The following is a 26,484-nucleotide window of genomic DNA, read 5'->3' on the forward strand; positions in this document are numbered from 1 at the left end:
TAACCTGCACATCCTCTGGCATGTGCCAAAGTCTTACAGATGTGCAGTTTCAGAAGAAGTATCTTCTACCATGTCAATGTCTTCATCTTCTTCCTCTATGTCTTCATGCTCTTGAATTATATCCAAGTCTTCTAACTCATATGTTGAACTTTCTCTTCGTTTGAAGAGCTTGATTCTTTTTCTAGCTATGGGTATCTTCATGCTTGTCCCATCCAATTCAGCCAATGAATATGTGGCATTGTCATGAACAACTTTTACCACATATGGGCCAAACCAATGCTTTACCATCTTCTTAGAAGCACTGTATTGATTGTGTAGGCTGTTCTCATAGACAAGCACCTATCATTTTCTTGAATAGCTCTTGGCTAAAGTTGATGTTGCTTATCAAATCTTCTTTTGTTCTTTAGTCTTATTGTTTTTAGCTTCTCAATAACTACTTGAACATCTTCAGGCATTCTTTCTAGCTGCCATATGCGCAAAGTCAGCAACTCTTCTTTATTGATGCCTTCCTCCCAAGGTGGAAGACTCCATGTGAGACTAGATTCTTTAATTGACATAATTGGTTGCTGTCCATGCATAAGTTTAGCTAGCATATAGCTAGTCACACCATTGTGAGTAGTCCACTCAGCCCATAATGCAAAAGGAAGCATTTTAGCCCATTCTTTGATCTTTCTTTTACAAGATTTTGTTAAAGCTTTGAGAATAGGCCGTTGCCCTCTCTCACTTTTCCCATTACCTTCAGGGTTGTAGGATGACGTTAAAGCCAACTTAATTCCTAATTGAGCAAAGAAGTTGTGTGCCTCATTGGTATCCAACTCCCCTCTATCTGCAACTACTTAGTGATACAACCATATTTGCAAAACACTTCTTCAAGAAAAAAACGACAAACAGCTTAAGTGGTCTTGGTTGTTAAGGATTTGCCTTCAACTTGATTGGTTAGATCATCTTTTGCAATCACTAAATATTACATATTCCATATTCCTATAGGCATGGTTACAAGATCAATAACCCATCTATAATGTATAGATAAGCGATAAGTCGATTGTAACCCATCTCGATGCTTAACCATAGAGTACATCTGACACACATAACAGTGTTGAAGGGTTTTCAAAAGCAAAGTCACGACCACAGAGGACCTTGAATAATTTTAGGATAGAAGATCAATCGTACGAATAAACAAGATGAGAGGATTTGTGAGCAGCAATAGATCTGCCAAGCTCCCAACGATACCTCCTCTATGCAGCGATGACATGACTGAAAGCAAGCTTTCAGCAGAGCATAGAATCCATCCTTCAACATAGGTACCTACAGTATAAATCTGGTTATCAACTACAGATAGAGATTTTAGCATTGTCCTTTTAGTAGCATCAACCAAAGGATGGATCCATGGACCCACAGACTTAACAATAAACCCACAGGGAAAGGCAAATAACTGATCTTGTCAAAGCAAGAGTCTCTGAATCTTATTAGAAATGATGCAGCTCCTCCAAATAGTTTACAATTCTATGTTGTTTAGTATCTGCATATGAGAATACCCTAGTCTGTAACAGTTTGTCATCAGTGTAGTACACACGAGGCCCTCCTTTTGCGAGTGTACAGCAGCCCACCCGGTTGAAACACTTTTGAAAGTTGAGTAGACGCCATGCCTATGTCCTTGCAAAAAATCCAACCTTGGTCTCAGTAAACTTGCTTTACTGGGCCCGTTAAAATGTGAACATAAATGTCTTTTCTACGTTAAAAGGAAAGCATGTCGACGAAGCCTTAATAGGCTGAATGCACAAGTGTAATAATACTTGCATATAAACCACTTGCGGCAACTGATACAGCCAGTGAGGAAGACAATTCTCATCCAAAAGACTTCCTTCTACAGCAGATCAATCGGGATCAAGGCGAACGTGTTTGTATAGTGAAATCAATCCTTAATGGAAGTCATGCTGAAGCAAGGGACTACTCTTTTTCTCTCTCTCAGAATGGAGAATTGTAGAGAATCTCTAATGGCACAAAGGAAAGGAAAATATATGAGAATGTGTGTATATATCTGTGTGTCTGTGTGTCACCGAGAGAGACACTGTTCCCTTCCCAGCTTTCAATCCTCTTCCCTTGTTTTTTCGTTCCTTGATTTTTCTTCCCCCTTTTCATAGCATACCACACGCAGCTTTTACATACCGAAAAGAGGCCTTCTCCCAATTGAGCACTCCCTCCACAATAAAGTCCCCTAGGTTTTGCTATGAAACAAGAATGCATTAGCCCATCTTCTGTTACCACCTGATACAAATGATGTGACATTTTGAAGAACTCTCGTTTCCTTGCAGACACAATCACCATCTCAAAAAGTGCTCACCAATCCATGCCATCAGGAAGGTATCGATTGAAAGCATGTTGCATCATCGTCTATTCTGGAAAGGCATTGTCTCTTGTGCCCCTGACAAATCTCACATAGTATTTTCTCTCCACCTGAATGGAGTGTGACCGATGCTTCTGCTCAAGTGTAATATTGTGTCAGTTATGATCAAGCTGCCAGACAGAAATGGTATGAGCCAACATAAGGATGCTGACCAACAGCTCTTGCATAGCTTGTCCTAACCAGTCGTATGTGTTCAATCTCATCAACACAGTGATGTAGTCCAGCATCCATATAGATGCTGGACATCAAAACATATGGACCCACCTCAACAGGCCTTAGTGTCACTCCATTATCAAAAGACCGTCTTGCTACCCTCACATTGCCATATTTATGGCATGCTCCCAAAACGCACATCCAGATGGACCAGTTAGTCTGCACTAGCATTTGCAATAATAGAAGTCTCATTCTACCAAACTCTCCTGCCCATGCAAGGAGGTCTATCATAGCCACATAATGCTTTAGGTTTGGAATTATGTCATATTGCCTGCTCATAGATTCAAACAACTCAAACCCCTTTGTCAACAAAGCCAGCACGACTACAATCAAAGAGAAGTAAAAGAAAAGTGACTCCATTGGGTGTCACTCCTGCTCCTTGCATTTCTTGGAACACTTTCAAGCTTGCAAGAAGATTCCCTTCTTGTGCATATACAGCAAGGTATGCAGTCCATGACATGACATCCCACTGAGGCATTCTATCAAAGAGTATTTGAGCATCTGCCATGCATGCACAGCCTCCATATGCTCGAGTGACAACTCTTCCCCAAATGGGAAGGTCATCACACCCTGTTACAACAACATTGAAGTGAAGTTGTCTACATATCTCTATGCTCCGTGTTGTCCTGTAGCCTTCCAAAACACGCACTAATGTGGTTTCATCTAAAGCAACACCTTCTACTTTCAAAACACGCACTAATGTGGTTTCATCTAAAGCAACACCTTCTACTTTCAAAACACACACCTTTCCTGTTGTCCTGCAGCCTTCCAAAACATGCACTAATGTGGTTTCATCTAAAGCAACACCTTCTACTTTCATTTGCCTATACAGCTGTAAGGCATTTTCTCCTTGGCCCTGCTCTATATAGGTTGAAAGCATTGTACTCCATGACATGCTGTTTCGAGAAAGCATTCCGTCAAAACATATCTTTTGCTTCCACAATGCTTCCACACTTGCTATACATATTCAAAATTGCATTGTAGAGAAACAAGTTTGAAAGAAAACTGCACTTTTGTGCATCATCATGTAATGCTCTACCAATGTCCAAAGGCATCATATCGGCTTGACAGTTGTTTACAACTGCCAAAGTTCTTTCACTCTGTACTAGTGCACCACGAGCTTGAAGGGCAATGGAGAATGTGTGATGATCTGGACTAATACCTTCCTTGTGCATTTTCTTGTATGCTTGAAACAAGGTTTCTTCCAAATCGTGCTCTAAGTAAACAAACAACAATGAATTCCAAAGAACGATGTCGCATTCAGCTAGCCCGTGAAACAAATTTTCTACTTCCATAATGCTTCCACACTTGCCGTACATAGAGATCATGGTATTCTCAATAAACATATCTAGATGAATATTTCTACAAGCATTAGCATCTGGTAGGTTTCCATACTTGGCATACATGCCAACTAGAGCATTACAGATAAGTTCCTCTTGCTCTAACCCCCTCTCCACTATACTGCCCACGCAGAATAAAATGCAAACACAACGACAAAGTATGTACAAAGTAACAATTTTCACACACACAACTTTTTGGTGGATTCCACACCTCGGATGCGCAACAGTATGACATCCACCCCCTCTGACCCTGTGCATCCTCTGAATGGGCCAACTACCCATGATCATTGTCGTCAAGATCCATGAATAGACCAATCTCTTCATTGACTATTTCCGATATATCAGCAAGATTATCTGTCATATCATCTGTCTCTTCTACTGGAGTTTCTTCTCGTTGCACTTCTCTTGAAAATTCTTCCAATGCATAATCCTCATCATCTCTTTTCTTGAAAATCTTGATTCTTTTTCCTGCAATGGGCACTCTAAGCACTGTCCCATCCAATTCTATCAGCTCATATGTTGCATTATCAAAGATATGTCTGGTCAAAACCATCTTTTCACCATATTTTGAAGTGCAGTATGCTGATTTTCAAGGCTGCTATCAAAGAATAATACCCAATCTCCCTCTTCTATCGCTCTAGGCCGCAAGCGATGCCTGCTATCAAACCTGTCCTTATTTCTAAGTCTAGCAACCTTCAACCTGTCAATAGCTAGTTGAATATCCTCTAGACTTCTCTCCAACTGCCAGATCCGAAGAGCTAAGAGCTCCTCTCTTGTCAAATCCTTCTGCCAAGGTAAAACTGACCAAGTCAAAGCACAAGTCTCATTCGGCATAATCGGTTTTTGATCATACATCAACTCTGCGGGCATATATCCTATGATAACACTGTGAGTCATACGATCAGCCCACAAAAAAATGGTAGAAGTCTCAGCCATTCTCCAATCTTCCCTCTGCATGCTTTGGCTAATGCTTTCACTATTGGTAGATGCCCTCTTTCACTCTTTCCATTTCCCTCTGGATTGTATGCTGTGGTTAGAGCCAACTTGATTCCTAGTTGAGAGAAAATATCCCTAGCTTCATCTGCATCCAATTCACCGTGATCTGCAGTGATCTTACCCACACAGCCATACCTGTAGAAAATTTCTTCCAATAAGAACTTACACACTGCACTAGTGGTCTTGTTCTCAAAGGTATGCCCTCAACATGATTGGTAAGATCCTCTCTAGCCAAAACAATATACCTCATCTGCCATAGACCCATAGGCATAGTAACCAAGTCAACCACCCACTTATAATTAATGCATAGTGGATAGGTCGTATGAAGCTCATCTCGATGATGCACTATGGAATACATCTGACAGTCTCTGCAAGTCTCTACAAAGCGAGAAACATCTCTGTACATGCCTTTCCACCAATATTTTTCCTTGATTTTCTCATAAGTAGCCCACACTCCTTTATGACCAGCCCAAGGACTCTCATGAAACTCTCTCATCATCTGTATAATTGGGTCTCTTTATCACGCAGACAACCCGCAAGGGTAATCCTCCTCTTTTCTTCGGGTGCTTCCAAAGAAATCAATCCTTAAAAAAATAACCATAGGCTTCTCTTCTGATCTTCTTGAACTCTTCATCTGTCCATTCATCTCTTTTGCTTAGTATACTAAGGTACTTGCCAATCTATAACCAATCTCCAACATAGAGTTCTTCTATGAAAGCCACAATATCATAGACATGACAAACATGATCAACCATAGCGGCTGAAATTTCTGCATCATCCTCTTCTACAAGTAGTGTCTCATCATCATCATATCTGGCTCTAGATAGCATATCCGCAACCACTGGATTATCCTTCCCTGCTATGTGTTTAAATTCTAGATTTAATGACTTGATGTATGCAATCCATCTCAGCATAGCTATATTCGGAGTAGAGCAACTCGTAATCATACCTATCAATGGCAAGCAATCTGTCTCTACCACATCCGTAACAATTCCCAGTAATTCCCTCTTAATTTGCAGATACCTCCTCTATCTCTCGTTTAGGACTTTCACCCCAAACCAAATAGCATACCTGTTTCCATCTGCATCATCTTGACCCACAGCCCAACCTATGACAATTGGACTAGTGTCAATTGTCAATACAATAGGCCTTCCACAATTATAATCGGCTTTCCTAAGAGTAGGAGCAATCTGCAATAACTTTTTCAATTTCCACACAGCTCTAGTGTGGCTCTCATCCCAATAAAATTTCTGGCTTTCGAAGCAGCTAATATAAACAATCTGCTATGTGTGAAAAATAGGGTGTCCAAATCATGTAAAACACACAGGCTCCAATGAATCTCCGTACCTCTGAAGTGGTATAACAATACTCCGTAATCTTGCCTATAGCATCCACCTTCTCAGGTGAAGGTTTCCTGCCATAATACCCACACATATGTCCAACAATGACAACCTCATTTACTCCAAAAACAGATTTTTTCCCTAATAGTGTCAAGTTCACTTCCTCTAAACTGGCCAAAATATTTTAACAAGCTGAAATATAATTAGCCACAAAGTATCAGCATCCCTGCTCATTTAGACTCTCATTCTTCTCTTCTTCTACACACCCCTTAATGGGCACATTATCCAAGAAAGGCATGGCAAGTTGAGGTATGTACTCACGAAGGACCTTGTGCATGGCATTCATCATATGCGCAACAGAATTAGTGGCACCTTGAGGCAAGGTACACATCCTGACTATAGTGGGAGCTCATGCTCAACCACCAAGACCCACGGACCGCTTATTGCTTCAAGTGTTTTAATCGAGCTCTAATGGCTATCTCTCACCTAGCCGACACGCCGTCAATCCTACGAGTGTAGTGAGCTTACCTTGATGCCGATGTGAGTAGCCTCCTCCCTCACACACCTCGGTAGCTCCACGATTCTTGATGCTAGCTCAAGCATCCTCAAGCCTCCTCCATCTCCAAGCTCCATCCTCCATAGCCGCGCGCGTGAGAAAAGAGAAGAGAAGAGAAAAGAAGAAGAGAAGAGGAGATGTTGAAGAGCTTCACCCTCTTGATCCCTCACTCCCACACACTCACTCCCTCACACTCTCACACTCCCTCTCTCAAGAGCACACACAAGCAAGAAGAAGAGAAGAAGAGAAGAAGAAGAGAGCTCTTGTTAGCCACACACCAAAGAATGAGCTTCCATTCACTTTTTGAACTTTGTATACAAGCCCTAAAATCCCATGGGCACCCATCCCCTTTTTTACATGATCGGCCATTGTGGCAAGGTCCTTTTTCCATTTCCCTCTTCTAGCCTTATGCCTCTAGCCTATGCCCATCTAATATTTTACAGTTGGCACAGGAGGAAGCTTGGCGCTCTTTTACAAGAGTTTTCCAAATTTTTTGAGGCGCCTTTCATTTAAATTTTCACCTTTGGTTTCGGCTTAGCTTTTAGAGGTCGCCTGTGTGTCTTTGCTTTTCTTCCATGCTTTTTTCGCTTTTTTCTTCATTTTCTGCCATCTCGACTTGGGGTTAACATTACCCCCCTCCGAGACGGGTGCCAATCCCATGGAACTTCTGTGTTGTTGTAGGGTGGTAGGCACTTGGGCAATGATTGTGTAAAGGGAAGGGCCACATATTGATTCAGGTGTGTGTGAAAGGTGATCTTTGTCGAGGGGAAGCCAGGTGGATGGTGAGTGGTTGACGAGGGCCTCCAAAGTTGGTGGTTTGCCACTTGTGTGATGCCTGCAAGGAGAGGGTGAGGTGCTCTTCCTAAGGGGAGTGTCTACCTTACTGTGTTTGTGTTAGTGTAGTGTGCTCATGCTAGTGGAATGGGGAGGTGGGTCTAACCGCATGCAAGCCTGGGTGATGTCCGACACTTGAGGACCCCATTTGTGTTAAGGGAGGTGCAGTGCAAGTGGCTTAGGGTGACAGGTCTAACCATAGGCAAGTGTTAGATCCCTAGGTATGTCCTTCCCTTGATGTGCCCTAAGCATGAAGTGGGGAAGCAAAAAGGGCTAGGGGGTTAGGAGTAGAGCCGGTCGATCGAAGCCACCGAGCACACCTAACTTAAGAACCCCTAGGTGCAGTGATAGTGCTCTATGTGGTGTTTAAGTGCTTCTGCAAGTGAGTGCTTGTGTGCTTTTCCTTTCATGTTTTTCTTTTCTTTGCTTTGACTTTCATTTTCTTTTTTTTCTTTTTTTTTTGCAGTTGTGGAATGACAGCCAAGCCTAATTTTCTTCATCTGAATGACGAGGGGAAGGGGGTCGGATGGATTTGCTCAAAAATTGGTAGCTTTGCATGTATCCTTTCAGATTCATGCGGACGTGGAGAGAAGTGGTGGAGAGGAAAGTGTGATTGCACCTAGTGAATTGGCTGTCATTCATATCTTCTAGGAGGGCTAGGCAAAAAGAGGGGAGGAGACTAGCCCTCATCATAAGACGAGCCATGGCACAGCTGTCAAAAGAGTTAAGGTCAAAGAAGAGGGGAGGTAGGCCGCGCTCTTGTGGAGTCGGGTCATGCTTAAGGAGTAGCTTAAGTAACCTAAGGTAATTAGAGGTTATTACAAAGGCGGGGTCAGGGCATGAGGAGAAATCTGCAAGAAAGCGTGTCATAGAATCATCTAGGCTTTCAGAGTTAAAGAGAAGGGCATGCTCGAAGGATACTACATTAGAGTTATAAATAATAGGGAAGCTGTACCGCCCTTGGAGGGTGGCATCAAAATCCACACCTACCCTTCGAGGGTATTTTATGTAGGTGGGGTTGTTCTGCTCGAATGGCAGGGTGTTACAAAATGCCATCCAGGCGATCATACTGATGTCGCATACTCGCCTCCTCCACAGGGGTTGGCTTTTGTAGCGATGTACAATGTGTGGAACTTCAAAAACTTTGTTCTGCCAGTAATCATCCGCTTCCATTCCCCAAGAGGTCGAGGTTTTTTCTCACTCTTCTAGCCATCTTTGCCCCAACCGGCCACCAATCGCGATCACCTCATCCATCACCTTGAGCGGCAAGACCCTTCGCAGACTGTTGGGTAGGAGAAAACTAAAGGTGAATGGATCCTTTTCTTGTTCTTGTCTCTCCCATAGCACCAATTCTATGTGGAATCCAGCGGGGATATCATCAGGGCAAGGTGGGAGGGGTGAGGACGGTAGCATGGCTGGTTTGGCTCTCAATTGTTTTATGGCTTCCTCTACTAGCTTTCTGCGTCTTTCCCTAGATGGGGCTTGTCTTTCCACAGATGGGTCCTCCTGTGGTGGCTCTTGAGACTGCGGCAAGAGGGGTCGTGGAACTACATCCTCCCTGAATCGGTTCATGTCGATCTCAAGTTATGCTTCCTCCCCCTGTCGTTCTCTCTATGGTGCTTCCTCTTCGAATCCGAGGGCGTTGATTTCCTGGGGGGTTAGGCCAGCCAGGAATAGGTATTTTCGTTGCTCCTCCAAGCTTAGCCTAACCTCCGCAGGTTGGGGTGGCATCTGCAATCCAGCATGTAAGGCTCTGTGTGCGATGCTGAGCTTTCTTTGTGTTGTAAAATATTACACGACGTAGCAAATAGAATCTGAGAAAGAGATAGAGAATGCACAACAGATAAGAGGAGAATCAGTAAATTCTTTAGCTCCAAACAATGATACAAAGATGGCTCTGTCTACCCGTGCGCTTCCACTGTGTGAAGCTTAGATGGCGATCTAGACAGAAGATAGGTGAAGAGCTTAAGGCTAGTTGGAACAACAACTCTGACTGGGTGAAAGATGAATGATAGATGGCTGTGAAGGGGTTTAGCTTTTATAGCCCGCGAAAGCTGTTAGGTTGGCCTGACCGACCTACCATATGAGCCTCCACTAGTCGGCTAAGGAATATTCTAGGGAATATTCTCTTTACCATCAGGCTAGGGGTGTTAGCCTCGGACCCCCGCCAGCGGGGCGCTGGCCTCCCTAGGATCCCCCCAACCAGGGGCCGCTTTCACGGACCTTGGACCCCACAATAGGGGCCCCTTTTAACTCCCTTACCCCGCAACTCGATGCAATGCGCCTCGAGTTGCTACTAGCTTAACCACTCCATCTAACCCAAAGATTAGACCCACAACAGTCACCTTTTTGCCATCCAATCACATAGACCTTATTTGATATACAAGTCAGGACTCAACCAATGTCCGGGCTCACATTTGGCTTCTCCTCATAATGGGGGCCTTACAACTTTGAGCACCATGGATCATTGGTGGCACCTAATGAGGGTGGGGCATTGATCATATCTAACATGTGTCACCTCCAATGACTCTCTTTGCTCTGAACGGGTGGTGTCCAAGATGGTGTCGAGGAAGGCTTTTTGTTGGGCACCGAAGGCCACTTGGACGGCTTCCGCATTGCTCTCTACAATGATTTTCTCCTTCTCTACCAAAAGCAAGGCGCCGTGCCAGTGTCTTCACCCTCTTTTCATTATGCACAGCCCACTCCTTTGCTCTCTTGTTCATTTCCTCCATGCTCTCTCCTTGCTTCAGGGTTAGTATCATGAGCCTTTGCTCTTGGTCCTTCAACTCCCTGACCAGTCTCTCTTGCTCTTCTTTTTCAAAGTTTAGTTGATTTGTCAGGCGCTCAATTTCTTATTGTTACTCTTCTATGTCTTGTTTTCTCTCCTCATCTTTGGCATTCATCTCAGCCACAAGCACATCAACTTGAGCAGATTTTGTAGTGAGCTCCTAGTATTGCACGATCAGAAGCTTGTGCGCTCTTTGCATCTTCACTAGCTCTTGTGTTTCGTTCTTGAGCTACTGTCTCCAGTGCTCCTCTCTGTCATCCTTAGCCTTTATTTCTTGTTTGAGATCAGAAATCTCCCTTTGCTGCATGGCTATCATCCTCGTTTTATCCAGCTGGAAGGTGGCTACTAATTCCTTCTCAGCTGCCAACTCAGCCACGGCTATCTTGCATTCCTCCTTAGCTTTCTCCAATTGAAGAGCAGCTCGGTGACATACTCGTTGTAGTAAACTGATGGCGTCATCGTTGTGTGGATGGGTGAGGTTGAGACTTCCACCTTCTGCAGTTCAGGATCTTACCTGGATTCCACATCAGTAGCTGGTCTCTTTTGTCCTCTGGCCATGGTTTCTGTGCTCTGTCCCTGGGCCATCTCTTTGTTGATGAAGTATTGCATCCATGCCACGAAATTTGACACATCGGCACTGGTCGGGATGCTAGGGGTGATGGTGGTGGGTTCAGTGGAAGGCACCAGGAGGGTAGGAATTGGATGAATTGGGGCCTTGCCCTTGCCCTCAGTGATTGCAAGTGGCAAGATCTTCGGCACCTGTGTGCTAGACCCTGGCCCTTCTTCTCTATGTGGGCTCAAGTTCCCCAATTCATCAGCTCGACTTTGTTACTCGATGGACCGGCGTGTGGCTTCAGCCAGGTCATCTTCCTCCTTCCTTCTTAGTTCTTCCTCTTCCTCATCAGCCTTTCTTCTCCTTTCCTCCTCTGATTTTCTCTGCTCTTCCTTCTTTTTCTCTTTTTCTTCTTTTTTCTTTCTTTTCTTCTCCTCTGCTTCCTATTTCGATGCCTTCTTTCTTTCTATAATTCTTCTTTCTCCTTCTCTTCCTCCTATCTCTTTTTCCTCTCTCTCTCCTTGGCCTCTTTTAGGGACTCTTTCTTTGCCCTTTCCAAGTCTTCTCTCTCCTTCTTTCTGCCTTCGTCATCCTTCTTCTTTCTCTGCGTTGTCTTCTTTTTGGGCTTCTTTGTTGTCTTTTTGCTTGTCTATTCTTCCCCTTCTTCATGTGTCTCAGTTCTATCAGTGGACCTATCCTTGTCCTGGTGAGGAGGCGACTTTCCTGCGGTTTCTCCTTCTCCTTCTTCTGCATCATGTGCTTCCTTCACTGCCTCCTGGATGAGCACAGTCATGACACCTCCATACCCGATGAAGGAGGCTTTGGAGGAGGCTTTCTTTCTTTCTGTAGCTTTAGAGGCTAGAGATCCTCCTCCTGCTGGCACACGTCCTAGGGCCAATGCTTTGGCTGCGTGGTCGATCATTTTTTGCACATGCCCGTTCCAATCCACTTCATCTAGGGTATGGGCTGCTACATTCTCTAGCACAGGTACGCTAATTCGATGCATCAATGAGTTGTAGCACTAGTTGGAGAAGAGCACATGTATCAGCTTTGCTTGCATCCTGGCTTCTGCGTCGGGGATATCTTGGATACTTATGCCATCATTTGTGAGCACATCTTCCCTCTTCATTTTAAGCATGGCATAAACATCCCTTTTCTGTTTCCTCTCCATCTTTGGCTCCAACCCCAAAGCCTTCTCCACCAAGGCTGGGTCTAAGTGGACCTGTACCTACTTTGCATTTTCTCCTTTTTCCACCGTCACAGTGCCACATTCTTGATCTGGGTTGTATGTTCTTAGGAACTCCATACACTTTAGGTGGTCCGACTCCTGTGAGAACTTTTCAAGTTACTTCGTGAGGTTGCATTGTTCAACCACCCTCCTACCTGCTTCCTCCTTGGCCACCACAACTTCTACATTGTGGATGGTTCAAAACTTAAGTTGACTGAAGGCGCGGTTCTCTAGGTAGATGTGGTATTTCTCTCTTTTCTCGTCTGTGAATGGGAGTCGGGCACGGTCTTGTTGCGACATTTTATGTTCCTGCCATAAATCCTAACTTTCATTAGCGCTTTCCACATATTAATTGGCTGATTTCTGGAAAAGAAAAACTCTATGCTTTTTGAATGAATTCATTAAGAAGCAATGTAGATTTTCCTTTTTAGAATTGGACTTTTTGCCCTTTACTTCAAAGTTTTCATGCCCATTTTCCTACCCCATCCGTTTTTTCATAATATATGTTTATGTTTTTCACTAATTTTGCTTTGATTTACCCCCTTTGATTCTTTTCTCATCTGATTCATTTCACCTTACCCCCTCCCCTTCCATCTTGAGAAGAATCCTTCCTAGGATTGAGGGTCAAAAGGTCAAGGGCTTTCGGCATATTGGTGTAGGAGTTACTTGTGAAGGAGCCAAGTATAGAAATTTGGATTGTATTCCAATTGAGCTTTGCGGTCCAAATCAAAGGGTCAAATTTCCACGTGTGTGATGTATGTGAGAACATATGTGATGAAGTCACTAGAGTCGACATGGCTAGCAATGTGTAACACTTCCTCAGTCAACAAGCGATCGAGGTAGGGGTGGCCTTTGATGTGTTCTTCCATGGGTCGGCCCCAAAGAGTGGTTAACACTCTATACGAGGTGGGTGCGACGTAAGTGGGATCATATTCTACTATTTTGATGGTGCGGCATTGCTCAATGTTGGTCATTATGCGACATCCTTCAACTTTCCATTGCAACCTAAGAGCATACCACTGCCTCAAGAAAGGTGATCCAGTATCATCAAGTTGTGATAACTCCGCGATTTCTTGGTCAGTGATAGCAGAAGTGGTTCGTGGATCGTATGATGTGATAAGGCACTATTTGATGGCTTGCTCCTTGGAGATTTCGCTGTTAAGCAACTCAACAGCGGAGCGAGAAGCTTTTGTGAATGCGAATTCAAAGGTTTTCCAAGAGCAAGGCATATTTTGCACTTCAGTTGCAAAGGGTTCTTCTAAAAGACCTAAGTCCAAGTAGTCATAGCTTAGCGCGAGTGACACGAAAGTGTCATCTAGTCTTTTAATACAATCCACCACGTCATCCCCGATGTTCTCAGTGAGGTCAGCGGCTAGCGCTAAAAAGGACTTTCGTTCATAGGAGGGTGTAAGGCCGAGAGGTGGTTGAGATTTGACAGAACAAGAGATTTTGACAACGAAGATGGGTAGTTGGGAGGGTTCGTGAGTTTGTGGTTGGGCCGCTTAGATGTTGAGTGGATTAGGAGCAACCATGACAGATGGGCTGTTGCATTCAGGTTGGGGTTGGAGAGGAGGCGGATTGACTTCGGCATGTGATGACTCTTGTGACGGTGCCTGCGGTTTGGGCCGATAGGCTTGTGGGACTCTCTTGGATCTAGGCGTGGATGAGGCGGATGGTTTTGGTTCAGGAGAGCACTGCAGCTTGTGGTTTTGAGGGTTTACGGAATGCGGTTTGAGCAAGCTTGAGGGTGGTGCATGAATGTGCCTTTGGCAGTGTGGGCCTTAGGGATCCACAGCTAAGTATTTCACTCGTAGTAGCCTTGCACATGTAAGAGGGATTTAGGGACCCATCTTTGCTTGATCATGCGGTGCTTTCTGTGGCTGTGTCTTGGCCTCTAGGTTTAGAGTTTTTGGTCTTATGAGGATAGGAGCATCGACTCTTAGGTGAAGGTTGTGGTTGCTTAGGCTTCCATTGAAATCTAGGCTGTTGAGCCTTATGTTTTGCTACTGTGGGCTATGATTCCTGAATTCTGGGAGGTGGCGTCCGTGCACTACCCCCCTCCTTAGATTTGGTTATGGAGAATTCTATCGGTGGCTTTGCGAATGGTGATGAAGTCGCACAGCCCTTGTTGAAAGCTGTGACAATGCGAACGTTGCCTATTGCGAGGTGGATGCATTGCAACTCATAATCAACATTGCAGTGAGTCTGCTTTTTGAAAGTGTGCCCTAGTAGCGACTCTGTGCCTGTGTTTTTAGCATTTGGCAACACGTAAAAAATCATTGCGACAGTCTCAGACTCGATAGAAACGGCTACTTTGCACTTGTCGAGGAGTGCGTAGGAATGGGTCCCATATGGGCTTAATTTAGCATTTGTGGACTGAAGTGGTGGTCTACCAAGTTTGGTCCAATGATCATGAGTTAGGAAATTGAAGTCTACTCCCTCATCGATCAAAGCATTGAAAGCACAGGTTTGTTTTGCAGTGACCGTTATATGGAGGTATGCGAGCTCTATGGCTTCCTCATCGTTGTCATCAATCTCAATGATTTTGGCCACTCGTACTTTGACAGGCAGTTCTAACATCGGGGGCTCGTGCAAAGGATGGGTGGGAGGGTAGTACTTCTTGACACGACTGCCATTGAAGAAGCCTATTCCCTCACCATCTAAGGTTTCAAGTTCGACATTACCTGTGCGGCTGATCGCACGAACTTTGAAGGGTCCAAGGCCTCAAAATTTCATTTTCTATTTATGTCCCTTAACGGAGTAGAGAAGCACTAAGTCACCCAGTTCAAAGTCGTGCTGCTTGACATTCTTGTCAAACCAACTCTTGCGACGGGCCTTCTCACATATAAGTGCATAGGTGGCTAGAAGACAGGTCTTTGATAGGTGTTCAAGCTTGACCACGCATTGCATCCATGCCTCCTTCCCTTCCCATCGTTCTTGAAGGGTTATTCTCAGGCTAGGAACAAAGAATTCTAAGGGTAAGATTGCTTCTATTCCATACGTTAGCCTGAATGGGGTTTGACCGATAGCCATTTTATAAGCTGTACGGTAATCCCACAAAGCTGCCATAAGCTTGTTGTCCCCGTCGCTACGTGAGACTGAGACTACTTTGGTCAGGACATTGACAAGATTCTTATTCGTGGATTCTGCCTAATCGTTCGTCTGAGGGTAGTATGGCGATGATTTGCAATGGATAATGAGAAAGGTGGACAGGAGATGCGCTATCACTTCGTTGATGAAGTGCATGCCTTGGTCACTGACCAGTTCAATGGGGTAGCTGAATCGCGAGATCACTTGCTCCCATAAGAACTTGATAGTTGTCCTAGCGTCATTTTTACGTGTGGCACTTGCCTTTGCCCATTTCGTGAGGTAATCCATGGCCACAATGATGTACTTGGCTTGTGCTGCGCCGCAGGACTGATGGGTCCTATGAAGTCGATTCCCCATTTTTCGAAGGGTTGTCGAGCAATAATTGGGGTCAACTCCATCTGATCCTTGCGAATCGGGACTTTTTTTCGTTGGCACTCGTCACAATGCTTGATGAATCGCATGGCATCGCGGAAAAGCGTGGGCCACCATAGTTGAGACTGCAGCACCTTCCGTACTGTCATGTCTCCGCTAAAGTGTCCTCCCACAATGCTGCTGTGTGCCTCCGAGAGCACATCGTGCATATCATACTCACATACGTATCTACACAGCAATCTGTCTTGCCCCAGCCTATAGAGTTGGCCTACAATCAGCTGATAGGGCTAGATCTTAAGGATTCGCCTAAGTCAGGATTTTTCTCATCCACCCAATATGCCGTTAGATCAACCTTAAATAAATCTCTCTCACTGGACAGGTGGAATAGATGGGCGTTGGGTAATTCATCAATGATGCCTTGTCCAGCAGCTCCCCCCATGGGAATGTGTGACATATGGTCAGCCATGTAGTGTTGTTTTCCTTTCCGCACAACCACGAAGAAATCAAATTTCAAGAGCAGAAGGAGCCATCAAGCTATGCGTCCTGTAGCACAAGGTTTGTTTACTAGATAGAGCAGGGCTTGATGGTCCACGAAAAAGATGAAGGGTGTGGCCAATAGATAATGCCAAAATTTCTTCATAGCGAACACCATGGCTAATCCTTCTCTTTCTGTTGTCGAGTAGTTCAATTCCATCTTAGTGAGTTATCTGCTAGCAAAGCTCATTGGATAATCTAAGTTGTGCTCACTAGGTTGGCACAACACTGCCCCCACGGCAAACTTAGAAGCATCGATGTGCATGTGGAAGGTAATGTTTCAATCTGGGACTCGTAGAATTGGTGCTGTGGTTAGAGCCTTTTTCAACTCTTCGTATGCTCGTTGGCATGCCTTGGTCCATCAAAGACAATCAGCAGCTTGTACAATGGTTTGGCGATCAACGCATAGTTCAGTACAAACCGCCGATAGTACTCCGTATGGCTGAAAAAGCATTGAACTCCCTTGTAATTAAATGGGGGTGGAAGGTCAACAATAATCCTAACTTTCGAGAAGTCAGTGGCAATGCCGTTCTTCGACACCACATGCCCTAAGATGTATCCGTCCTTTACCCAAAATTGGCACTTTAAGGGGTTCAAGGAGAGACGATATAAGCGACACCGTTCAAAGACTACGCGGAGTTTATCTAAGAGTTCAATCCAAGTCAAATGGACACACAAGTCATCGACAAAGACTTCTAACTCCTTACGAAGCATGTCCTTAAAGATGGTGCACATGAGGCGTTGGAAAGTGACAGGGGCGTTAGTCAACTCGAAGGGCATGACTATGTAAGCAAAGATGCCCCGCTCAGTGGCGAAGGCGGTGTCAAGTGTTTTTTTTGAAAACTAAAAATCCCTAGTCAAACTGTAGTTAGGTTTGATTTTTGCTAGCTTAGTTATTTGCGTAACAATTTGTTTTGTTGTTTCATGATTGGATTTCTTGTGTTTGTTTAGCCTAGGATTTGCTTCTGTCATTTTGTTTGATTTGTTGAGTGTAAAACTTGATAGCCTTGGTCAAGCTTGGTATTTTTTTGAACAGGATAAAGCTTGTGTTTGTCAATAGCTACTAAACATTGAGGAGCTAGGTATGTTTTCTTGTTGAGACTTTTGCACATCACAAGGATAATGGGTTCATAAGCACTTCACATTGCACTAGTTGATGCATTACACTCCGGGGTCGTCTCATGTTCTTATCAAATACTTCCATACCATGGGTTGGGATTATGCACGTTTTGCACCATCATTGAGCACTAGCATGGCATGAGGTTCGCTGCAACTATATGTAGTAAATCTTAGATGTACGCGCACATGAGAGAGCACCTATCATTGAGCACGCACATTTCTTGCACGCACCATTTGGGATGTTCATCACAAAGTTAGGAACCTCTGGTTGAGAGTGTAAGATGGTTAGGTGAGTTAGAGGGTCGTAAAGAACGCCACCAATTGTGAGATGGGTTGATCATATTTGGTCAACATCTTGAGGACCATCATTTTCTAGAGTGATTGTGAGATTTTGGATGGGTGGAGCGGAGTATATCATATATTTTTTATGAGAGTTGAGAGGTGAGGGTAAGAGTTTAATTAATAAGGAATTCTGTTTGCATTTTGCATGATGCACGATCACATCTAGATAGGCTAGGCACAACTTCTTCAGTGCATTTATAATTTTTGTGTGGAACATTGATTGATTGGTTACATATCATGGATCCAACACTATATGTTTTTCCAAATCATGAATGATTGGGCATGGAGTTCATTTCAAAAAACCATATTCTTGCTAGGGCACACTACATAAAAAAACAGGTTCATATCCAGAATATGCTTATTTTGAAGTCTCAAGGATCAAAGAAAAGATTGTACGTTTTACATCGTCAATGAGTATTTCTTGAAGAAAAAGAGGACATGTGTGCTGAAGTGTGTGCAATTACAAGAACAATAGGCCAAGGAAGGGAATAAGTTGTCCAAGATAAAAGATGGAGAAAAAATAATACGATTTACGAAAAACAGTATTTTTTTCTCAATTTTGATGGATGTTTGTAATTCTACCCGCGTTGGCTTGTTGACCAAATATGTTCCGATCATTTTGAGTACCCAAACAACTATATTCGGAGCTCAAATGACGAAGTTATGATCCAAACAAGTTGCAAACAAGCATAAAGCAAAAAAAACGAAAATAGTGAAAAGCAGTAGAAACGCAAAAGCCAAAAGCTAAAAGCAAAAATCCTAATGTGTATGAGTGGATAGAAAACTATATAAGGAGAGGAGATTGAAGAGTTAAGGGCCTTCCCCCTTGTTTACAATTGTATTATGTGAGAGAGGAGAGTGGAGTGTCGCATGCTAGAGTGAGCTCTTATCATGCCAATTTGGAAGTTGGAGCTTTTGGGTGTCAAAGCGCCAAGCATCGGCTCAAGGTTGTTAAGCTACAAGAATATATTTCTCTTGGTTTGTTTTTGAATTATCGGTATTTCCATTATGTGGTTGTGTGATGCTCTACACGCATACGGGTTTTAAAATTTTTATGAGCTATAAGAGGTATTGTTTTTAGTCTTGTTTTGTGGTGTTTTATCAAATATCTGAATTTTTCAAATTGAGTTGTGCATTCGACAACGTCAATTACCCCAATCGACACTCCTTAACGTCTCATTATCAGGTTGTGAGAGAGGCTTGCTCTCGATCACCGCTCGTGTAACAGTGGTCTTGTGCCTGTCCGCAAGATGCACTTGCATCTGGTTGTACCCTGAGAAGCCGTCTAGAAAATTGTAGGCTTCCTTGCCTGCCACCCTCTCAAGCATGTGCTCACTGTACGACAATGGATAGTTGTCCCTCTTCGTAGCAGCGTTTACCTTCTTGTAATTGACACACACTTGGATTTTTCCATTCTTTTTCATCACAATGACTATGGGTGATACCCAGTCTATGTGCTCAATTTTGTAAATGAATCCCGCTCTCATTAGCTTGTCAATTTCCTCTCTGACAACATGAATGTGTTTTGGATTCGTAGGGTACGGTCGCTGCTTGACCGGCGTTGCGTCTGGCGTCATGGGTATGTTGTGAGTCACAACACTTAGATCTATCCCCTTAAGCTTTTCCAAGGACTAGGCGAATACGTCTATATACTCTTGCAAGAGAGCGACAAGACTAGTTTCTTCTTCCTCAGTCAAGTCGTCAGCAATTAAGACTGGTCGGGGTGTTTCCCCTTCCTGGGCCAGATTCACCTCCTTGACCTTAGCTAGTCCCTTGATTGATTCATTGGTTTGTTCTTGATGTTTGACACCTAATAGAACTACTATCCTATCCCCTTTTTTGAATTTTGTGAAGCGCTTAGGGAGGTCCTGCCGTTTTCGTTGTTCTTCCATTCACGTATCCCTGGGTTGTTTTACCTTTTCCTGTCTTAACCGTCTGCACCTAAGGTGGACAGGTAGGTCCCCCTTCGTGCGTCTAGTCGTGGGTGGCCTAGGGATTTCTGGATCACTATCCGAACTAACCTCCGACTCAAAGTCGAACTCCCCATTTTTGCTAGAAGAGGTAGTCTCCCCTGATGGATGTAGTTCAGATGGTGATTTTGTCCTAAGGATTGGTGTTGTCTCTGGCTGGGCTAAGCCTGCTTGTTCAAGGTCTATGGCTCCTACGTGTTCCAACCAGGCACGGTCACATTCCATGCACATGACCCCTCGCTCTATCCTAAAGATATTTCTTTTCTGCGGCTTGGAGTCTACCCGTATTTGCTCTATTTCTTGTCCTTCAGTGTCGTATTCTACGGTATCTACTTCACCCTCACTTCCATCACTAAAGGATTGGCAATCTTCGTATTTGTCGTTAGAATCCCCTTCATCAGACTGCTTGTCATCTCCTAGGGCTTGGTATACCTCTTGTCGTTGGTCAGGGAGTAGGACCCAATTATACATGAGGTTTAAGTCATGCACTCTGGTCCATTGCCACTTGGATTCACCTAAGAGATCCTAGAGTGGTTTGAATTTTGCAGCTGAATTACCAGCTAGCTTGTCTGTCAAGTATTCTAGCATTTCTTGGAGTTCCCTTTTGTTAGTTGGGACTTGGAAGTTGACAGGCTTAGGCCTTCCCCGAAGGGTTCCTACCATCATGCAGACTGGTACGGAGAGTGTGTCGCTAGGCTTGCCGATCGTTTTGATGGTTTGCTCATACACCTCATGATTTGAGAATGGCAGGTCGATTGTAGCAAGAACGTGCATCCAATCCCGCTCATCCTCTAGGCATGGGATATACTTGGTCAAGGGCCCATAGGACTCCTTGACGTGAGTGTTACCCTTGAGCATAGCAAAGATGGTGTCTAGGTCGATTGGTGAGGTCTTCCAAGTATCCATCTCTATCCTTACGGCATCCGTTCTGTTGCCAAGGAAGATCAAGCCCCCCAATCTTTGATGACTCTAGCGTTGTGCATCTAGGGTCAGCCTAATAGGATATCGTAGTCCACTCCCTTCATGACTATAAAGTCAACAGAGAACTGGACACCTGCAATCTTCACTGGCTAATTCTTAAGTACCCCGAATGGCTTTACTCTCATATCGTTTGCTAGTGTGACATTGAATCTAGCAGTTTTGACAGGCGGGTTTTCCCAAGTTTGAAGCACTACGTGGCTAAGCACACTAAACCCAGCTCCTGTGTGTACGATTCCCTTTCTTGTTGTGTCCCCTAGGGCTAGGACCGGTAAGACTGCATGCATCTCAGAACCAGAAGGCATTGACGTGCAAGGATTTAGGCACAGAATGCAACGTCAATCTTGGTATTTGCGTTTTTGCGTCATGGTCTTGAGGGTCTGCCGTGACCTGCTCTCGTGACCCTTCAACCCACTACTTAAGATTTTGCCATAGGGTAGGATGCTACCTAAGTAGATCTCCCAAGCTAAGTGTTACAGGGGTAGTCACTAGCGTGGTCAGGAGATCGTTGGATACTCGTCTCTCCCCTAACCTGGATTGTCCTAGCCAATGACCGTGACTGATCTGCGGCTCTGTAGCATCAAGGCTTGGTCTTAGCGGCACTGCTTGTGGTGCGGTTGCTTCTACCGGCTTAGGTTGAGGTGGCGACATTGGCATGCTTACACTGGAGAGATTATCGATCTTGTCCTCTATGATGGGCTCAGCGTCCTTGAGATGCTCTTGAGCCTCCTTCACCCATTCCTTCACCTTTTCTATGGCCTCTAACCTTCGCTTCGGATGCAAGTATTCCCCTACCTTAGCGCTTCCCTTTTCGGCCGTCGTAGGGGCTGAAGTCTCTGCCTCTACGTCTAAAACCTTCTTTCCAGCAAGAAGAGTCATAGCACTCTTGGTTTTTAGTGTGACTTTAGCTTCCGATCTCTTCTTTTTCTGCCTGTGGCTTTTCTTCCCTATCGAGGCTACGTCAAGATTGCTAGTCCTGGCAGAGAGATGCCGGTCTGCTTCATTTGGGCTTGGGTCATGACCCGCAATGGGATAGGTGTGGCCTCCCCATCAAGGTTTTTGACACCAAACAGCCCCAATGGGATAGATGGCACGTTGGCTGAGTTAGAAGATGGCACGCTGCCTAAGCTAGAAGATGGCTTTCGCTTTGGGAAATCTACGAAGAGATGGGTGATTCCACACTCTGCGCACCTTTGGTCAGCCTTGTCTCTATTTTGCTGCTCTCTTTTAGGGCAGCATGATGAGACATGATCGGGGTGACCACAAGTCCAACAGATGATTGGATCCTGCATCTGCCCTCCTAGGCCTCTACTTCGTCCTCTTCCTAACACCATCACCAGCATGGGTCGATAGTCCATGAGGACAGCGTTGCCCTCGTCGTCATGCGAGACGTAAGGGTATATGTAAGTTTCTTCCTCACTTGGCTCTTCCACGTAGTGGACTGGAGCATCACTCGGTGGATGGGTCATGTAAGGACCAGGCGGTCTAGGGATGTCTGTAGGATTTATTTCCATCCTAGGAACAGCTAGCTTCATATCATTAGGTGCGGGAAGGGCCAATGGGGCTCCCCTTCCAAAGAATGGATGCGGCCTATTTTCTAGGTAAGGCTGTCAAGAATCGCGTGGTGGAGGGGGTTGCTCAAGATGCTGCGCCGAACACACACAGAATGCACAAGGAGAAGCTCACTCAAGAGACAAGAAGAGAGATGGAGGCCAAAACGTTTTCTTGCTGGTTTCTTCTTCTTCTTCCACACACTTTACAATGTACACAAAGTATAGATAAGATACAACATAAAAGGAAAGTGGCCTACTAAGTCAAACAATGCATAACCGACTACACTAGTCGACTGGCGCTATAACTATGCCAGCTGTAAATAGGTGTAACAACCTGAATATAATAAGTAATGAGTCAGTGGCCATGTGAGAGTCATAATGACCACCAACGTGCTAAGTGTAGACGTGTGGACCCATCTAACCAGGCGGTCCATCATCAATGTCCGCATGTGTTGAGCTTGTCATCTCAACACTCCCCCTCAAGCTCAACTGCATCTCTGCAACTCCAAGTAAGCTTCGAAACTTTTGAAGCTTCTCTGTACCCAATGCCTTCGTGAAGATGTCAGCTATCTGATCCTGTGTGCTGACATACACCAAGTCAATCTCACCTGCTAGTACCTTCTCTCTCACAAAGTGGTAGTGTACCTCAATATGTTTTGTCCTGGCATGGAACACAGGGTTCCTAGCCAACTGTATACTGCTCATGTTGTCACAATAAATGACAACTGGACCTTCCACCTGTACATCCAAATCAGCCAATAGCTTTTGCAGCCATACTACCTCACATGCTGCAACAGCAGCACCTCTATACTCAGCCTCTGTACTCGACAAAGCAACTGTAGATTGCTTTTTGCTGCTCCATGCAACTGCTGCACTACCAAGAGAGAACATGTATCCACTGGTAGATCTTCTATCAGACATACTACCAGCCCAATCTGCATCTGTGTATCCAAACACATGTACATCTGTACCTGCCTCATAGAAAAGTCCATAATCTAATGTGGACTTTACATATCTCAATATGCGTTTGACTGCATCCAAATGCGGCTTTCTAGGTACTTGCATAAACTGACTCACAAGACCAACAGCGTAGCTCAAGTCTGGCCTTGTAATGGTCATGTAGATCAAACTCCCCACTATCCTCCTGAACATAGTAGGGTCTTCTATCTCATCCCCAACATCAGCACTCAGCTTTACATTCTGCTCCAACGGGACTGAAAGTGGTTTGCATGCAGCCATACCATACTTGGACAACATATCCAAGCCATACTGTCTTTGGGACAGCCATATACCATCATCACATCTGATCACTTCAATGCCAAGGAAGTACCTTAGTTCACCTAAATCCTTCATCTCAAACTTCATCTTTAAACAACCCTTGACTTCAGCAATCCCACTATCACTATCACCTGTAATAATCAAGTCATCCACATAGATGACTATGATGACCAAACCTGCATCTCCCTTTCTCACATAAAGTGAGTGATCAGCATCAGAAACATAAAAGCCAATATTGACAAGATACTCTCTAATCTTGTCAGACCATGCTCTAGGTGCTTGCTTGAGCCCATAGAGTGCCTTCTTCAACCTGCACACATACGTGGGATGCTCTAAATCTTCATAACCTGCTGGCTGATCCATATACACTTCTTCCTGCAAATCACCATGCAAGAAGGCATTCTTTACATCCATTTGCTGCAACCTCCAACCTTTGGCTGCTGCCAAAGCAATCACACATCTGACAGTTGCCATCCTAGCAACTGGACTGAAGGTTTCATCATAATCTATGCCATATGTTTGGGCATAGCCTTTTGCAACCAGCCTAGCTTTGTACCTGCTAATAGAACCATCTGCATTGTGCTTAATCTTATAAACCCACTTACATCCAATAGCTTTCTTTCCCTTTGGCAATGATACTAGATCCCAAGTCTTATTGGCCTCTAATGCAGCCATCTCCTCATCCATTGCTGCATCCCAATGAGCATGACCAACAGCCTCCTCAAAACATGTGGGCTCAACATCCTCAACTAGTTTCACCATATAAGCATAATGGTGAGCTGCATAACCCTCAAAACCAAATCTTTTAACAGGGTATCTCACCCTGCTAGACCTGCGTACCACTGGATCACTCAATGGAGTCTTTGCATTAACACGTGCTCTCTGCACACCTGGAGTCCTCACTGAAGGAATGCCAAGCTCATCATCCAAGCTCTCTGAGCCACTGGAGTCTCCATCAAGAACTGCATCAATGCCTTCTGACACTTTATTCTTTCCTTTGTCTTTACCTGTAGTGCTACTAGATGCACTCGAAGATGTAGAGGTACTCCTTAGTCTCCCAGACCAAGGACTACCAGATGATGTCTCTGGTCCACTAAGAGTCCGTGATTCTTGCCTTTCAGCCTGCACATGAGTGTCATGATCATCATCAACATCCAATGCATCACCACTAGATGCATACCAACTGCTCATTTCATCAAAGATGACATCCCTGCTCACTCTGAACTTACATGTGACAGGGTTGTAACAGCGATACCCTTTCTGCTCTAAAGAGTATCCAATAAAGACACACTTTTCAGCCTTTGGATCCAGTTTCTTTCGCAACTCATCTGGCACATGAACATACGCAATGCAGCCAAATACTTTCAAGTGTGAAATATCAGGCTTCTTACCTGTAAAACATTCTTCGGGGGTCATACCATGAACTGCAGCTGTGGGAGTTCTGTTCATAATATAAACAGCAGTATGAACAGCCTCAGACCAAAAATGCTTAGGCATATTCTTTTCAGCCATCAAGGCGCGTGCAACTTCTGCAATATGCCTGTTTTTCCTTTCTGCAACCCCATTTTGCTGTGGGGTATACCTGCATGTGAACTGTCTCTTTATCCCATGAGACCTCAGAAAATCACTGAACTCATTGGAGAGGTACTCTCCCCCTCCATCTGACCTCAAGCACTTTACTTTCAAGCCTGTTTCTCTTTCAACTGCAGCCTTGAAAGTTCTAAAGTGCTCAAAAGCTTCACTCTTTTCCTTCATAAAATATACCCACAGCTTTCTAGAACAATCATCAATAAATGTGACGAAGTATGAACTACCTCCAAGAGATACATTTTGTGTAGGCCCCCAAATGTCTGTATGCACAACATCAAGGACATTTCTGCTTACATCTCTGTCATGTGAAAAGGGTTGTCTTGCCTGCTTACCAAACTGACATGCTTCACATACCTTCTGAAATTCTGCAACTTTAAATGTAGGCAAACCTGTAACCAACCCTTTGGACTGCATTAATTTTAGCCTTTGTACATTTGCATGTCCAATGCGTTTGTGCCAAATTTCAATGTCTGCAACAACACCTTTTCCTTTGGCATACATAGCAGCATTCATAGTAGGAATTCCAGCATCTAGAGTGAACATACGTCCAACTCTACTTCCCTTTGCTACCAACCTGCACTTGTCATTGAAGTCTTCTACAAAGCAGCCCTTTGCATTAAATCTGACTTGCAGCCCTTGCTCTACCATTTGACCGACTGACACCAAGTTCTTTGTAATAGATGGCACATGCAATACATCTGAAAGACTCTTTGTCTTACCATCATGCAAGGACAAGGGAACTTTTCCAATGTGTGAAATTGGGTGGCATGAGTCATCACCCGTCTGCACATAACCTGCATTCTGCAAATCCTGCATCTCTCCAAACCATTCTGCATGGCTGGTCATATGATTGGATGCACCTGAATCAACATACCAAACATCTTCATGTGTTCCCTTTCCTGTAACAGCATTCAGCATATGCTGCATAACGAACAAACGTTCATTTTTGTCTTCATTCTGTCGTGAAGACGATGCATAGTTTCCTTGCTGCAACTTACCACTCCGAATATCATCTTTCTTGGCATAACATTGGGCTGCAATATGACCTGTTTTGCCACAGCAATACACTAGACAGCCTTTTTCACTGTCTGCTCAACAATACATGCAATCTGCAACCTGTTTGCAGATAAACCTCGTGTTTACTCACTGGTAAACACCTTTAATCTTACAGATCTGAAATCTGTAACCTGCGCACCCACGTTCGGTCAATACAGTCGAAGTCACAGCGTACCCTGAAACTGCTGTCTGCAACCTTGCGACTCTAAAACGGGCCCTGAAACGGCCTCAGATGCCCAAAATAACTGTGGGTAAGCCCTAAAGGGCTTATCTGCAGAATACACAGCGCTCTTCGCGCACACCAAATCTCACTGCAATCTGAGATTTTTGCTCTGCCCTGCTTCCGGTGC

At 44.4% G+C, this 26,484-nt stretch overlaps 2 protein-coding genes across 2 annotated transcripts; both read right to left on the reverse strand.

Moving 5' to 3' along the window:
- Positions 1–2,909: 2,909 nt before the first annotated feature.
- LOC148028547 (putative pentatricopeptide repeat-containing protein At1g03510) lies at positions 2,910–3,530 on the reverse strand. Its single transcript, XM_087688770.1, has one exon. The coding sequence runs from the start codon at positions 3,528–3,530 to the stop codon at positions 2,910–2,912; it is 621 nt and encodes a 206-aa protein (XP_087544896.1).
- Positions 3,531–3,534: 4 nt separating this feature from the next.
- On the reverse strand, positions 3,535–4,023 carry LOC148028548 (pentatricopeptide repeat-containing protein At2g34400-like). The gene has a single exon (XM_087688771.1). The coding sequence runs from the start codon at positions 4,021–4,023 to the stop codon at positions 3,535–3,537; it is 489 nt and encodes a 162-aa protein (XP_087544897.1).
- Between the last annotated feature and the right edge of the window lie 22,461 nt (positions 4,024–26,484).

Source organism: Lygodium microphyllum, chromosome 11 (assembly GCF_053477565.2).
Source record: "Lygodium microphyllum isolate KBCC chromosome 11, Lygodium_microphyllum_v1.1.10, whole genome shotgun sequence".
Lineage (NCBI taxonomy): Eukaryota > Viridiplantae > Streptophyta > Polypodiopsida > Schizaeales > Lygodiaceae > Lygodium > Lygodium microphyllum.

Coding starts and splice junctions, on each gene's coding strand:
- LOC148028547 (XM_087688770.1), bottom strand. CDS start 3,530: ATGCTTTCTCGAAACAGCATGTCATGGAGTACAATGCTTTCAACCTAT.
- LOC148028548 (XM_087688771.1), bottom strand. CDS start 4,023: ATGTATGCCAAGTATGGAAACCTACCAGATGCTAATGCTTGTAGAAAT.